Source organism: Platalea leucorodia (assembly GCF_965183815.1).
Source record: "Platalea leucorodia genome assembly, chromosome: 4".
NCBI lineage: Eukaryota > Metazoa > Chordata > Aves > Pelecaniformes > Threskiornithidae > Platalea > Platalea leucorodia.
Window position 1 is genome coordinate 18,873,236 of NC_138826.1, and position 16,572 is coordinate 18,889,807.

The following is a 16,572-nucleotide window of genomic DNA, read 5'->3' on the forward strand; positions in this document are numbered from 1 at the left end:
GCGGGGGTGCCCGGCCGGTGCCGAGCGCCCCTTCCCGGCCGCGGCAGCCCCGACGGCCCCGGGATGCCGGCGAGCCCCGGGCGAGCGCGGGCAGCGGATCCCGGGGAGAGGAGCCGGGCACGGCGCGTTGGGTGTTTCCTTTCCGCGCTCACCTCCCTTTCCCTCGGTGACCCGCGCTTGAACCTGCATCGGGAGGCTGAGACGGACTGCTGCCCGCGGCTCCTTCCTCCGCGGCCGGGCAGAAATACAAGCCGGGCCCTTCGAGGTGAACCAGAGGACAGCGGAGGCTCCTCCGCCGATGCGGCGGCACAGTGGCGGCTCCGCCCGGCGGGCCACCGGGCTCCGCCAGCACGGGGGACCGGTGCCCACCCCGTCCGGCCCCCGGCGGCGGCCCGGCTCCGCTCGCTCGCTCGCCGTTCCCGGCCGGCGACAGCAGCGGGCGGGCGGGCGAAGGAGCTCCGCAGCTTGCAGAGCGCATCGGCACCGGCCGCGGAGCGCCCCCGGGGGTGGGTGTCTCCGGGCTGCCGGGTGCTGGAGCGGGGCATTTCTCTGCCTCGGCGCAACCTACTGGTCTCTAACGAGCATCGGCGATAAATCCGAGGAGGCGGCCGGCCCCCGGCTGTCAGCGGCGTCCCTCAGCCCGCTCGCTGAGCGCGGTGCAGCGCGGAGCGAGCCCCGAGCCGCTGCCGCCGCGCCCGGCAGCACCTTTCCTTCCCTGGCGGCGGTCTGCGGCGGGCGGGATGCGCCGCGCAAAGCAAATAGTTAAAGATTTCGAGGGGAGGAGCCAGGGCTCAATCCGCAATTAAAGATGAACTTTGGGTGAACTAATTTATCGGACCAAGGTAGGGTGGGCAGCAACCTGGGAAGGGTATAAAAGGCGGCCGGCGGCGAGCGCGGCCCGCGCACTCGGAGCTCCCGGGGGGCCGGGCTGGACTCGCTCCCCAGCCATGGGCTTCTCTGCCCTGGTCACCAGCGCCCTGTGCACCTTCCTGCTGCCCCTTCTGCTCTTTCTGGCCGCCGTCAAGCTCTGGGACCTGTACTGCGTGAGCGGCCGCGACCCCAACTGCCCGCTCCCACTGCCCCCGGGCACCATGGGGCTCCCCTTCTTCGGGGAGACGCTGCAGATGGTGCTGCAGGTAAGGCGAGGCGATGCCGCGGGGAGCGGAGAAGCGCCCCGGCTCCTCCTCTGGTTGCAGGGGCGGGGGATGAGCAGCGGCTTCGCCGGGTCCCGCGCCCAGGTGGGCAAGAGCTGCTCTCCCTGCCCCTTCCTCTCCTCCTTTTTAAAATTTATTTTATTATTCCCCCCCCCTCTCCTGTCCAGAGGCGGAAATTCCTGCAGATGAAGCGGAGGAAATACGGCTTCATCTACAAGACTCACCTCTTCGGGCGGCCCACGGTGCGGGTGATGGGCGCCGAGAACGTGCGGCACATCCTGCTGGGCGAGCACCGGCTCGTCTCTGTGCAGTGGCCCGCCTCGGTGCGCACCATCTTGGGCTCGGGCTGCCTCTCCAACCTCCACAACGGGCAGCACAAGCACCGCAAAAAGGTACGGCCCCGACGGCGGGCGGGGAGCGGGCGCGGCCGCCCCAGGCGCGGCGGCTGAGCCTGTGTCCCCTTCCTCCTCCTCCTCCTCCTCGTCCCCCCGGGCAGGTGATCATGCGGGCCTTCTCCCGGGACGCCCTGCAGCACTACGTGCCCGTCATCCAGGAGGAGGTGAGCGCCTGCCTGGCGCAGTGGCTGGGCGCCGACGGGCCCTGCCTGCTGGTGTACCCCGAGGTGAAGCGCCTCATGTTCCGCATCGCCATGAGGATACTGCTGGGCTTCCAGCCCTGCCAGGCCAGCCCCGATGGCGAGCAGCAGCTGGTGGAGGCCTTCGAGGAGATGATCCGCAACCTCTTCTCCCTCCCCATCGATGTTCCCTTCAGCGGGCTCTACCGGGTAAGGCTCCTGGCGGGCTGGGAGGAGAGGGGTTCCCCTGCAGCCAGGGCAGCGGGGAATGGATGGGAGGGATGGTAGTGTTGGCCTAAGTCCCACGTTGCTCTCCCTGCTGCCTGGCCAGGGCTTGCGCGCGCGCAACATCATCCACGCCAAGATTGAGGAGAACATCCGTGCCAAGATGGCCCGCAAGGAGCCTGAGGGCAGCTACAAGGATGCGCTGCAGCTGCTGATGGAGCACACGCAGGGCAACGGGGAGCAGCTCAACATGCAGGTGAGGTTCTCCAGGGCCAGATCGTTCCCTTTCCCTCAGTTGCTCTATCAGCAGCATGCTTATCTTTTGGGGCCAAAAGGAGAGAGCAGGAGGCTCACCCCTCTCTCCCTATGCAATAAACCAGTTTGTGTAGTGCACTGGGGTGCACAGGCTGCAACTAGGCTGTTGGATGGGGAGCACAGGACCAGGGCTGTGTCCCCAGGGAGCATAAGCAGGAACCCCATCCTGGCCCCTGGGTGTCAGCTCCAGCCTGGGAGCGATGCACAGTGATGTGGTGGTAGAGATACTATATTCAAGACCTGTTTTGTGTTTCTCCGTCCTGTGCATAAGGAGCTGAAGGAGTCCGCCACAGAACTGCTGTTTGGGGGCCATGAGACCACTGCTAGTGCTGCCACATCGCTGATCGCCTTCCTAGGGCTCCACCACGATGTCCTGCAGAAAGTGAGGAAAGAGCTGCAGGTGAAGGTGTGTGTCTGCCCCGGAGCCATTTCACAGGAGCGGGCAGTGGGAAGGTACCTCCAGGAGAGGTGTCCCAGACAGGGCTCCCCTCGACCCAGGTGGTGCCTTTCTTTTAGGGGGCGGCAGGAGAATGCCGCTCGCTGAGGGGCAGCTGCTTTGCAGTGCCGGGAGCCCTGGCAACCTGCTTCATAAAAGTCATAGCAGCATCTTCCTTTCTAGGGGTTACTGTGCAGTCCCAATAAAGAGAAGCAGCTGGACATGGAGGTCTTGGAGCAGCTGAAGTACACGGGCTGTGTCATCAAAGAGACCCTCAGGCTGAGCCCTCCTGTTCCTGGAGGATTTCGAATTGCACTCAAGACCCTTGAGCTAAATGTAAGCGGGGCTTGGGCTCGACTCCTCAGCACAGCTGCCAAGTATGAGCGTGTTCACGTAGCCTGTCTGCCTTAGTGACCTGCAGGAAGCCAGGAGGGGAGGTGGGGTGCACCGATGTGTCCTGTGCTGACACTTTGCCTTATTTAACACAGCAAGGTGCTTCATGTCTCCTTTCTCTTCTCTTGATAGGGTTACCAGATCCCTAAAGGTTGGAATGTTATTTACAGTATCTGTGATACCCACGATGTGGCGGATCTCTTTACCAACAAGGATGAATTTAACCCGGATCGCTTCATGTCTCCATCTCCAGAGGATTCTTCTAGGTTCAGTTTCATTCCTTTCGGTGGGGGCTTGAGGAGCTGCGTGGGCAAAGAGTTTGCAAAAGTCCTTCTAAAAATATTTACAGTGGAGTTGGCTCGGAGCTGTGACTGGCAGCTGCTGAATGGACCTCCTACAATGAAAACCGGCCCCATAGTGTACCCTGTGGACAATCTGCCTACCAAATTCATAGGTTTCAGCGGCCAAATCTGAGAGCTCAACGCTTGCCTCCGGCTGGATTTCTATATAGCATCTAATATGTACATAGCAACTTTTTATAGTAACAAAGGCCTTTAAATATTTAAACTTGTAAATGTACAATAGTTATTTATGTCTTCTAAATATTTCAAAAGGCTATGATATTTTTTTCCCCAAGCACTACAATTATGGGTCTCTGATTCATAATTAGATAATGTTATTTCTATAGAAATAAGTTTTCCCCTATTTAAAAATCTTACTGAAAGCTGGCCAGCTAAGCATTTGAAGACATTTCATGACGGTGTATGTATTAAGAAATCTTCTTAAAGGCATTTGAAACAATGGTAACTAGCTACTCATCCAAATTACCTAAAATGGTTATTGTTTGAGAATGTTTTCAGTATTATTTGTGTCTAGATCTTATGTTTAATGTGTGAATTTTAAGTTTGATAATAAAGTTTATTTTTGATGATCCTCTGTATGAAGATCTGCTTGTATGCTAGAGAGTAGCTTAACCAATGGGTCTAAAGGGTTTGGATGTAAAGTCAGATCTGCTTTTGTGAATGAGCTATTCGCTATTTCTATGCTCATAATACTCCCCTGCCTCCCACCCCCAATGTGGTTCTCACTTGTGAATAGTAAATTGTTTTAAGTTTTAGCCTGTAAGTGGCAAGAGCAGTGCAAAAACATACACGTTCGCTGAGAAGAGTATGGAGTGATAGCAAGTGCTACAGGTCTCCTTATCAAGCACATAATCTTCAGCCATAGTAAATAAGAAAGTAAAGGGAAGCAGAAGAATAATGTGTAACATTAGTCTTTCTCTGTAGCTAGAGAAAATAGGTTGAGGGGAAAAAAAAATTCCATAAAGGTCCTCTCTTCCATATTACTGCTGACCTGTGTAAACAGACCACTGGATCTTGTTCTGTGTTGAGTCTGCTGGCTATGAATCTCTTATCAGCTGGCAGAGCAAATAAAATCTGCTGTGATTTCTTCTTGAAATGCGACAGCTCTGACTAGGTCAGAGACAGAGCATGCATTTGGTTTAAGAACTTCTTTCCTGGAATTCAGCAAAGTGAAAACTAAAAGGCAGGCACTAATGTGAATTGATTAACAGGGAATCAACTGTTGAGATGCAATTCCCCGGGGGTGTGTAAGCAGGGCAGATAAAATGCCCTAGGCATGACCCCTGTTTTGGCTTAACCATAAGGTTTTTTGTGCTCTACCCGCCCCCCTGCCCCCCCCTACTACACCTATTAGTCTTCTCTCAAAAGTCAAACAACATAGGCTGGCTCTATAAACATCTACAAAGTAAACCAATGTAATTCAGTGTCACCAACACTTATAGCACCATATAGACTAATTTAATTTTTTGTTTGCTCCTGGAAAACAGTCACTTTTTCATTATGTTCTCCCAAGGTCAAAATTAAGGATGGAGTTAAGTTGCTCAAAATCACTGCAGGTGTTTAATAGCATCTATGAGGTTTTGGATTTTTTTTTAAGGAGTGTTTCTATAATACATTTGATGTGTTTCCAGCTAGCTATCAAGACTTTTTCATATTTCGTTTTTAGTAGTCTTAAAATACAAAAGAGATTCTTTTTAGATTGTGCCTGAGTCTTCTTGGCGATGTTTAAAATCTTGAATAATTTTTATCACGCAAAGCTCTTGTACCATTAAGTTTTTCAGGAATTTGATGAAAAATCTCAGTTTGAGACCCCTTTATTACCAATACAGTAGCAGAAAATTGCAAAACCTGATACTGATTTGGAGGGGATCTGAAGTCTGGAAACCAGCAAGACTCTTGTCTTGGTATCCCTTGTTAACATTTTCTTCCTTGACATTACAACACCCTGCAGATCCAAATAGATGCTGATATTCTTTAAATGTTTTGTTTCTTTTTAATTAAAGTCTTTTATACATGGGAACTGTTTGTATGGGCTTCATATTATTTTAGTTTATATTTTGTTTTTATAAAGAATGGGAATGTAAGTGCTGTCTGGAGAGCATGGAGAATATGAACGCTTTCACGGTCTAAGTCTAAGGTCATACATGCATTTCTCTGTTTCCGTTTTTATTTTTGAGTCAGCTTTGCAAGGCTTTTATGTTTGGAGAAAAGAAAATCATATACTTGATTTGATTTTGTCTGGACATCTGGGGTCACATCCTCAGCTGTTGTAAATCATGACAACATAACCTATGTTAGGCACTGCCCCTGTATAATTTATCTCTGTAGTTAAACGGTCTGTCACTGCTGTGTAATTTAGGCATCTTGGAGTTAGCTTTAAACAAGCTATCCCAAGAAATGGTAGCAGCATAGCTGCAGTAATATGGAGCTCAGTGTGGGTTAATTGCTGAAACATTTGCCCAACTTCTTGAGCAGGTTTTACAACCCCTGCTAATCTCCTCTATGCAGCTGTATCTTGACAGCTTAGATGCTGGCTGCAGACCAGTTTCAGGTGAGCTCTGGTATGATTACATGTAGCTTTGGCTGCTCAGCAGCGGCTGGTGTGGGCACCCGCTAAGACTGTGGCTGCTATTTAGGGGCTGACTGGCTCCCGTGCCCCCAGCCTTACTCCTTTTATTATGCTGGATCCAGGAGCTGATCTTGCTGAAGAATTAGCTACCAAAAATGCCATTGTTTTTCAGGCACACCGGGTCCTTGTTCCAGCTCCCTGCATGACTGTTGTTTGTACTGGGGTGCTGCAGCGGACACGGAGGAGGCAGGAGCTGCTTCAGCCTCCTCTGCTGCTAACAGGTAGTTCCTAGAGCCATGCTCTAACTTTCCTTTTGCAAGTGTTACCATGTGTTACTGTAAATGACTGGTGCTCCAAGGCTCATAAACTGAAACACGTTAAAGGGCCAGATTTGGTGGGGAGTGCTCACTCCCTTCTTGTAATAGGGCTTTTTTGGGTATTTCATATTCCACCTCTTAGTTAACCTGTCATTTAAAAGAAAAATCTTTGACTAGGTCTCTCTCCAAAAATACGCACACAATTGAGTAGGTGCTATGCTTTGGTCCTGGAGTAAAAAGCCACGATTTATACGTAGTATGCTGGCTCTTCTCTGAGGGCAAGGTGGGTTGCTGGAACCCATGCTTCTCTTAAACCCACGTGAGTAATAGCTCCTGCCAGCCAGCAGCATCTCTGGTGCTCAGAATTTCTGAAGTCTCTATGCAATGCTAAATGAGTGGTTCTTAACCACACAGTTATATCTATTCCTGAATAAAAATGACATCAAAGAATGACATTGGTATAAATTGACATTGAGGAATGCTACTTGATAAATCAATTCCTGATTGAAAGACAACAGTATTTCCAGATAAGGTCAGAACAGGTAATAGTGAATTTTGCTAATGGTTATATGAGTAAGGAAAAAATGTGCAAAGGAATGCCAAAGACTCATTGGAAAAAAAATTGCCTGATTAAAAGTAATTTGACCAGATTTATTTATTTTGTCCTAGTGAAACTGGGACAGTTACTGTCATGTTACTTTCAGCAGCTGAGCTGGGAAAGGATTTTTTCTTTTGGTTCATAAAAGCACCTATCAAAGGGACAGTATCATTTGAAGCCTTGTATACTTAAGGCTTTACACTTACTTTTCTGATGTTTTATTTTATTTTATTTTGTGCCTTTACTACAGGAGTCTTTTCCTGGACCTTGCAAGATGAGAGGCTGACAAAAAGGTTGCCCTTCTTTCTACCCCATTTCTACCACCCTATCATACGTTTTCTTATTTTATTCTAGTCAGTGATTTAGAATAACCTTTGGAGGGGTACCAAGAAAAATACTTAATAATATGTAAAATATTCCATCCTTGACTTTCAGGTGGTACTTTGCTAAGTGCTATAGGATGTTTTTAAGTCTGTTTTTACAAATCCAACTGCTTTTGACTTAGTCCCAAATACAGATTAAGTAGCCCAAGTGCAAGCAACCCATTGCAAAATTTCTTTACCTTAAAATTCTTACATACCATCTTTCCTAGAACAGTCTAACAGGATCCTATACAAGGCTGTGTCTCTGCTGAACATTCACGTAAACCAAACTTCAATCTATTGACTTTTGGCAATATTTTTGAAATTATAAAAGGCAGTCACAAACTTTGTGCCTGGGACATACTGCTCAGTAGGGTATGCTCCAGCCCCAAATTAGTTACTTAATTTATGGCTTAATGGTACTATGTTGCATGTAGTTGTCTTCTCTATTATAACAAAAAAGAGTGGGTGGGTTTGGATAGCATTTGTTAATCCAGATAGTTTTGTTTGCCAGGTGGTTTGTATTGTAAATTCTCTGTCAAGTTATACATCCAGCATGCAACGCAAAACATATACAGATTAGCAGCAAAGATTCGAAAAGTTTATTAGTTGCAACCATTAGAGTGATAGATTAGGAGAAAGGAAATGCAACTGGCAGCAAGTTTAGAGAAGGCTCATTACTAGACTGGCTTGCTTCACTTGTTTAATAATGTCTTATGAAAAATGTTATATGAGAAGTTCAATGAATAATGCAGCCTTCATTAAGTTATGTAAATGAATGTAACTTCGTGGGTGGGTCAGAAAAAAAAATATTTAACAAATCTGTTTATATCCAGAGAGTAAGAGCAGCAGACAGCTTTTAAAGAATCTCAGATTAAAATATTTAAAAGGTGACAGGCAAGAGAAGTTTGGTAGTAGGTCATAATAGTGCTGTTTTAATATGTGTTTACAGCTCACTTTGCAGTTGTAACATAGGCAGGGCAACATATTAAGTATTCCCAGTTAATTAAAGTGTTGTTGGGACTGCTGATAAAGGAACAAATAATGCTGTTTCACTCGTGTATGCTGATAGTGCCCTGGAGACACATGCAGAACTTGCATGATTTGCAAGGCTAGAAGGATCATTTTAGCAAAAGTGACTTATAATGTACTTGTTTGCCAGGTCATTTTGTTCACAAACACACAATCATTCATACACTGGTTGATTTCAATGTTGGTTGTTCCTCCCCCCCACCCCCCTCCAGTTTATGACCATTTAGGAAAGCCTAAGTCTCCACGGGTTAAGTTTACACTGCCATACAGGATAACTGCCACAACACAAGAAAATTATAAACCAAGGACTAAATCAGCTATTGATAACATGCTTTCCTACCACACCCACAAATGCCAACCTTTCTTACACCTCTCCCAAAACAAATCCTTGGATTTGGGCCTCACAGCTTACCCAGAAGGTCAAAGATTGTTGGAAGCTGTTTTTGAGCAAAGGGGGGAATAAATTCCAGAGCTGAGGGCCCTTCTCAGGATTTCTCCAGAGATAAAAGTAACCAAAAGGCAGTCCCATTTGCACTCTTTTGGGTAGGGGGCAGGTCAGTAACTTTCTGAAGTGGTTGGGTGCTGAAAAGATCAGTGTCAATACGGAGATGTGGGTCCTGAGCAGCGGTCTAGGCACAGCTGAGACGGTTTAAGGAGGACATGTGCACAAGCACATATCTACCAAGATTGTGTTAAGGCATCTTTGTTAATGCTGCTTTAAATTAAATGGCTTCCTCCAGGAATCATTATTTTGAGGGAAGAGCACCAACTTAGTTTTGGGTTTTTTTTCTGCTTTAGGTGTATAGGGTCAATATTAATTTAGTACATCTGTATCTCAGAAATAGACTGCTTTTCTGTGGAAAATGTCAGCAGAACAAATACCTTTTCAGGATTAGATCTGAAGTTCCAGTGAAATGATGGTAGGTCTTGGTTTTCTTGGCTCACTGGCTTAATTGACTGAAAGAAGCAAGGGGCTGTGGTATGCTTTACCTAATAGACTTTATTTTATATCTAAGCCCCTCTGAATTAACAGCCTGTCTGTATCCTATGGGGAAGGAAGGAGGGGACTGGATAGTGCCCTGCTAGCTATAGTAGTGCCAGCCTGAGTGAATAGGGTTGGGGTTTTTTCCTCTTACTTACAAGTCTACATCATACACCTACTCATAAAACACCCTGCTTCTCTCTGAAGCTTTCCTTGGAAGCCTGGGGACCACAGAGTAATCAGAAACTGCTCCCTGACCTGGCAATAGCCTCTTCTTTTGTGAATTGTCCTTAACTTTGACAAGAATAGAAGGAGATAGTGTGGGAACAAAGGGGAACCACCAGCAAGGCAAACAGCCCCACCACTCCAGCACTGCACCACAGCCCTGGATGCATAACACACAGGTGATTTGCACCCTAGTGTCATCCTTCTTGTCCTGACTTCTCGTGCTCTTTGGTGTCATTACATTAAATACACATTATTGATGTTAATGATGCTGCCTACAGCACTGCAGTAAGCTAGCACATGCATTATAAATCTAGCAGTTAAAGAGGAAAGTTCATTAATCTTATCAACAGATTGCTGGAAGTAATGGTGTGTCGTGACCTTTTTGCTCATTGTATGAAATGAAATGGCTGAGGTTTGTGATATTTCTGAGGGAACCTTTCCTCTAACTGGGACTGAGAGCATGCTGGTCACTGAAATGCACTAATTGTCAGTCAGCATTTCTAGAAAAAATTGCAAATTTCATCCATGGGGATGTACAGAGAAAAGTACATTTTTACAGAGACAAGTTACATGCCTTCAAAGTGGAACCATCCACTTTTTATGGAATCCTCTTATTGTTCTCCTGTTTTATATACTGTTAGTACTATTTTTTAATCAACAGTTTACAGATGTACTTATTATCAAAGTATTCAGAAGGAGAGAGAGGAGATGGGCCGAGCATGCTGATGAGGAAAACCGAGAATCTTTAAGCAGTCAAAGGTACTACTTGTTTATTTTGGTGGCTCCTTGGTGATTGTTCTTTTCACCTTTTATTAACCTGCAAATGGATTAGTCCTCGTAAACTAAAGAGGAGAGACCAATGCACAACCCACTGCCCCAGAGATAAGGTCACAAAGAGGGGACGTGTCCCGAGTACAACCTCGGAGAAGAAATAGAAGTCTGAAGGCATTTACACTAGGCTGCCATTGCGCTTTACTAGCCCTACTGTGATTTACCGTATCAGTTCAACTGCTGACACCTTTATGTCCCTCCCTCCTATCCCAGCAGGCCACAGAGACACAGTCCATGATAGATGCTGGTGAACTTTTCCTCTGATCACCTTCTGAAGAACTTTCCCATAATCTATTGTTTTCTATCACAGTGGAAAACAAAACAAGGGTTTTTTTGACTTTCAGTTACCAGCTATTTTGCCCTAACTTTAAAGCAATGTACTGAATTTATTACATCAGTGTGAAAGAAGTTTTAAACTCTTGTCTCTTTATCCTACTCCCTGAACTTAACATGGTCCAGAGTAAATCAACGTAATTGCTGTTAGACCTACATTGTTGCAGGAATGTTTTATATTCCATGTTGTCAGTTATTTAGAACAGTTAATTGAAGTTGCAAACATAAAAAGAGGAAAGCTACAGTTAAGAAATTGACTTTTTTCTTTTGGTGCCTGTGGCTACTGTATGAGTTATATAAAGAGCTAACATTAACTTTAATGTAAGACCAAAAGTGTCTGGAATATCTAAAAGAAGAAACACAGTTGTGGATTCAAGGCAAGTATTTCCTTTAATTGACCACATAAAAATATAAGAATTCATTCTGGATTGAGAGAAGCAGCTGACCTATCATTCTTCTCCATAACTCCAAAATACTTACGAAAATGTTGCATTTGCTTCTAAATAAATAAGTGCCACAGGCTGCACCTGGTTTTGTCTCATCAAAATTCAGCACCAGTATTACAGCATTAAGGCGAAAAGAAAGTCACAGCAATGTTAAGAAGGGGCATATTGAAGAAAGCGTACATGGAGGAGAAAAGGGGGAAACTGCTGCAAACTCTCTCCTGCAAGCGTTCTTCCTCTGAGGACGCCCTCAGCTAACTTCCTTCCTGCTGCAGCCTGTGGAAAGGGGGAGCAGAGAGGCATGTGCAAGCAAGCTTGTCCTGCCTACAGAAGCATCGGTACATGTGTAATATGGAATTAAGGAGCAGCTGGATTGGGAAGGAGATATCTGGGAAAGGCTGAGTCAGTGCCTGCCAGTAATGTTCTGATTGCAGCGCTGATCAGCTTCATCCTTTCAGCAGGGAATTGCATTTGAGGAGGTCTATGACCAAAATGTTCCCAAATACGCTTTCACTGTCTTCCCCAAGGCTCTCTGCCCTCTCCAGGTTGTGACAATACAGCGGTGCATTAATCTTCTAGTTCCTGTATATTGATGGCAATGAACAATTTCTGTTAAAACAAGATTTTCATTGCAGTGGCCCATGAAGCCACACTTTTAGTGTCAGGCTGTCTTTCACACCAAAAGATCCTACTCTGTATTTCGACTCCGAATGTGGGACAGTGGTGAGTTTAGGAAAGGCACAAGGAGGGAAAGGATTGGTGTGAAAGATTTGGGCAGGATGCAACATTACATCTCATCTTCTACAAAACTGGGCAGACTTCACAGTTGGCCTTACTAAACCAGAGACCTTGTCTGAACATGCCAGACTGCCACCATGTGTCCTAGCCTTGCCCTCTGGGTGGCAAAAGAGATGCCATTGCTACAGTGCTCTCACTGACAGCTGCTTCCCAGCGAACTCTCTGTGTTAAAAGAGAGCCCTAGGATGAGTCTCCTTTGCAGGACTCGCCCCTAACGCAGCTCAGCCAGCCGAGCAAGCAGCTGTGCGCTACTGGAGGGGTTTGTCTCCTTGTACCCCGCCACTCAGAGTTTCATAGGGCCAGCAGCCTTGTTTCAAGAAAGGTGCAACCTCAGTTTACAGAGAGGTTTTTTTTCTTACCCCCAGAAAGAGGAGAGCAGGGTTGTAAACAAAACTTTTACAGGAGAAAATAGTAGGTTCAATCTCCAGGGTGGCTGCCTTGGCAAAGATGCTTAGAAGGTCACTGTTGAGTTACAGCTGTTAGATACACCAGTAATGATGGTCCCAAAGCTTTTTACTTTACAGCTATCACACTTGAGCTGGCTTACAGTGATGCAGGCTCAAACTGGTTTTCTTTGAATTATTTTGATAATTGCTTTCTTATAATTACCATTGCTGTAGAGAAAGATTTGGCCCAATGTCTTTTAACAAATAAAGTCTTTGTCTTGCTATTGTTTCTTCATATATTGAACTTCATACTTCTCAAAGCCCTGCTTCTGGGCTCTGCTATGTCACTGTGGCTGGCTGTGGTTTTGGAACAGTTGTTTTCAGCAGAAGTGGCAAAAATACAATAGTGGTATTACAAACCAGTCTTGTATTCCTGAATTCCTTAAAACTGGCTGCTTGCTTTATCTGACAGCGTGAAGTCTGCAGTTGGGTTAGATACAGAAATATTTACCCATGCTATACAAATGTATATAGTTATACATCTAGCTATATAAAGTCAGGTAGAAATATGCAAAATGTCTTTTATCTTCACATTACCTACACTAGGCAAAGAAACACAGATACACTGTGAAATTGAAGTTTGACCTGTTACCTTTAAAGCAGAGTGTGTGTCCCACCTGGCTGCTGCTCCTTGTTTGCTTGTTTTTCCCAAAGGTTGGAGGAAGCACAAGGATTTCAGAAGAAGCTTCTGGATCAGATGCACTGTCCTTGCAGCCAAAGCTGAAAAGGGGCAGGAGTGGGGTCAGGCCACCAACTTGGGACAAGGTCAGTGTGACTGCCCTCCTGCCTGCTCAACTTCTTTGGACAGAGAGGACATAGGTATGCTAAGAAAACAGTAAGGGAGGAGAGCAGAAACCTAGGTCTTTGCGTGCTGGTTTTACTGAACACTGGTGCACTTTGCAGCTCCTGTAGGCTGAGCTGGTGCAGGCACCAGGGCCACCTCCCTGTCAGCTTCCTCCTTCGCCATCCTCCTTTGACCTCCTGCATGTCCCTGATCCCCAGTATCTGCCACTGCACTGTGGCTTCCCTTGCCTCTTGCAGATCCCTGGACAGAGGATAAATGTGGTTTTGTGTCCCGTCATGCTCCCTGCACCTCTCCCCTGTATCAGGCTTTCCTACTGGCAGGCTTTCCCTTTCCCCTCATCTCCCATAGCAGTGCTCAGGGTGGCCCCATCTCCCCACCTCTGTCAGTAGGCTCCCATCACTCCCATCTGAATTCCTTTCCCCAGTCTCCCACCCCTAGTGAAGGCAGTCTCTCCAGTCTTTATTTGTCTGGGAAATAGCTCATTTAACTGGGACAGGGAGGATGGGCAGGGATGAGAAAGAGCCATTGTTATGCTGAAAGCAGTTAATGGGTGCCACCAGACACTTGTGTGATCTACAGACCGTAGCAGAAGTCCCTTAAGCTGTGCTGGTGCTGCCCAGGGCACAAGGGTTTCCCACTTCTCCCTTCCCAGTTTTCTGATTTTCTTCCAGTTGAAGAAGGGTCTGGTACTGGTCTACACCATTCTTTGGCATTTTCTAATGGATTTGATGGGGTAATCAAAACACACCATACTACGGAGGAAGTAACACCCTCGAGTTCAGAAAAGGCCTTACAACGTGTCATTAAAGACCTGAGGCTTTGGAGAGGGGTTTGGAGAGCTGGGCAGGACCTGTTCTGTGTGGGAAGGACTGGCAGCTGAAGCTGCAGGCAGGGCTCCATGTCTTCTTCGAGTTAGCTGTGCCCTGGGTGGCTGTGTGGAGGAGGGTGGGATTTGGTGACCTGGGCCCTTACTTGAGTGTTTAAACATGCCATGAGACCAAAAAAAAAAAAAAAAAAAAAAAATCACACTTTTGCAAGAGAAAAATGCATTTTTTACGGGCAGATGCTGGGCCTTCAGCAGATGTGTCAGTCAGCTGCGTGCTCTGAGTGTACCTATTTGATTAAGGAAGTCTTCTTTTGTGTTTCTGTAGAAATTCGCCTTAACTCTTGATTGGACCAGAGCTTTTATGGTTAATTGGCAAAAACACTGTCAAATAATTTAAAAGCCTAAATAACTGGGGTTTTACACCAAAAATCATTCACTGTCACGTTTCTTCCACTTTTCAAGGTGCTGCCTGTTGGAAGCAAATGTGAATTGTTGCTCACTTTTTCAGTTCTGCTGTCTGAAGACTTGGAAATTACTTAAATTTTCACCCTTTCTCATTATTTTTTTCTCTCTCTCCCTCACCCTCTGAATCACAAGTGCTGACTTTAATATTTAATGCTCCACAAGCAGTAAGTCTTTCAGAGTTTTCCTTGTGACCAAAAAAGTGGAAGATGGGTAAGATTTTGCTGGTCAGAAATTGAGTGTTACTGATACATTGAAACAAATCCAAGTGGCTGGTGGGATGTCTGTGAATATGCTGTAATGAATCACTAGTGACCTCTAAGGGGAAGGTAGTGTGTCAGAGATTGCCCACAGGTACACCTCCTAGATTGGTATGGAAGATGGCTGTTTCCACATTCCCCAAGAGGTATAGGGAAGGTACTTGAAATAAATCTTGTAAGAAACAGGGTGGCTGGCATATGGTGTCATTCACCTACGAGTCACATCCAGCCCAACTCAGCAGTGGCTGAAGCTGTTAATATAACATTGTCCTTTAATGGTCTATGAAAATGAACTTTTGATCCCAGTCCTGTTTTAAGTAAACTGATGACCCCATCAAGCAACACCGTCCCATTTGGGAGCTCAGCAGAGGCTAAAGCTAGCAGTAAAAGATCTGCCATTTACAGACATTGCTAGTCAGCTGTGAACTTTTGTCCAGGGAGTGGTGGTGGTGAAAGGACACAGGAGGAAGTAGGCGGAGTGACACTCAGGCCTTACCAATTTCTGACAGATATTTTTTTTTTTAACTCTAGTTTCTTCTGTCACAAGAAATTTTGGAAATTAAGAATATTATCCATGAATAAACTCAGGAGGCAGAAAAGGCTAGTCACCCTGCCTGTCTCCCCTAGAGGTTGCCTGTGTGGTGGCAGGAGAGAGTTCACATGTGGTTCAGCTGTCCTCTTACTCTGCTGAGAGGACTGTCATGGCAGCCCAACACTCTGCGGCTTTTAGTTTGAGTGATGCTGAAGAATGACGGTTAGCACACGTGCAAGCTTTGGCCCTGTTGATCTGAACTCGGTGATAAAGTGAGTAAGTGTTTCTACCAGAGCTAGCATGCAGATTGAACGCTTTCCCATTTCAGGGCTAGAGACCAAAAATGTATTGCAACATGCTGTACTTATGGGATACCACGGGCCACTTCAAATTTGATCTTAAAAATGTTTTTTCATGAACAAGAAAATTCACTGTCTATAAACCTTTTTTGCAGATTACAATCTTCTTTGCTAAGCCCAAGTCATTAGTTTAAAGTTAAGGAGTGCCTTATGCCATAAAGCTGGATAACCTTTTCTTGTTGGGGGGAGGGAAGGGAGCTGCACGGCCTTTCACCTTCCAGCTTTACAGGCAAAGCCAAACTTCTGGGCAATCACTGTGCAAAAGGCTTTTTCCCTCCCCCTCTTCCAGTGATGGCTGCAAACAAAGGTCTTTAGGGCTGGCTACTCCAGACTTCAGGACTTTTAAGGGTCTTTACTTGACTGGAGATCAAAGGTTTCTCCTTAAGAAGTTTATCACTCAGACAAATACTCTGCAGTTAGCATTTCAAACTGGGTTTACAAGTCAAATAATTTAGCAATTTCTTCTAACCATGTGGCCTTATGCGGAGGCTGCTGGATGCCAATTATAGCACCACTTTGACATGGAGTGCAGCACTATCTACTGACAAATGTGTGCGCCCTTTTCACCATTCTTTACCACAGAGAAAAGAGATTTCCACATATTCTGAGTCGGTCCCAGACTGCTCAGCTGGGGTTTGAGTGCCCTTCCTGAGATTGCTGATTCTTTACTTGTCACCTTCAGTATATCTCTTCATCTCTCTGCCCTGGCAGAAAGTGGCTTTCTCCTTTGAAAGCATAAGAGCTATGAAGACATGTAACTGGATGGTGGGCATTATCATCATTGGTGTACAATGCAGTAAGGTGACTAAAACGATGTCTTAAACATTGTTCAGATGTCCCTGACCATTAACCCTTCTCTGCTCAAAGTTGTTATGAGAATGTCCTGGCACTAGGAAGAGATGGCCTGTTGCGCTGGTGCATACAGACCAA

The 16,572-nt window shown here is 46.2% G+C and overlaps 1 protein-coding gene across 1 annotated transcript; it reads left to right on the forward strand.

Annotated features, from left to right (window-relative positions):
- Nucleotides 1–947: 947 nt before the first annotated feature.
- CYP26A1 (cytochrome P450 family 26 subfamily A member 1) lies at nucleotides 948–3,571 on the forward strand (the record flags this gene model as incomplete). Its single annotated transcript, XM_082309602.1, has 7 exons — nucleotides 948–1,136; nucleotides 1,322–1,546; nucleotides 1,651–1,938; nucleotides 2,060–2,209; nucleotides 2,540–2,674; nucleotides 2,888–3,040; nucleotides 3,230–3,571. The coding sequence occupies 7 exons, from the start codon at nucleotides 948–950 to the stop codon at nucleotides 3,569–3,571; spliced, it is 1,482 nt and encodes a 493-aa protein (XP_082165728.1).
- Between the last annotated feature and the right edge of the window lie 13,001 nt (nucleotides 3,572–16,572).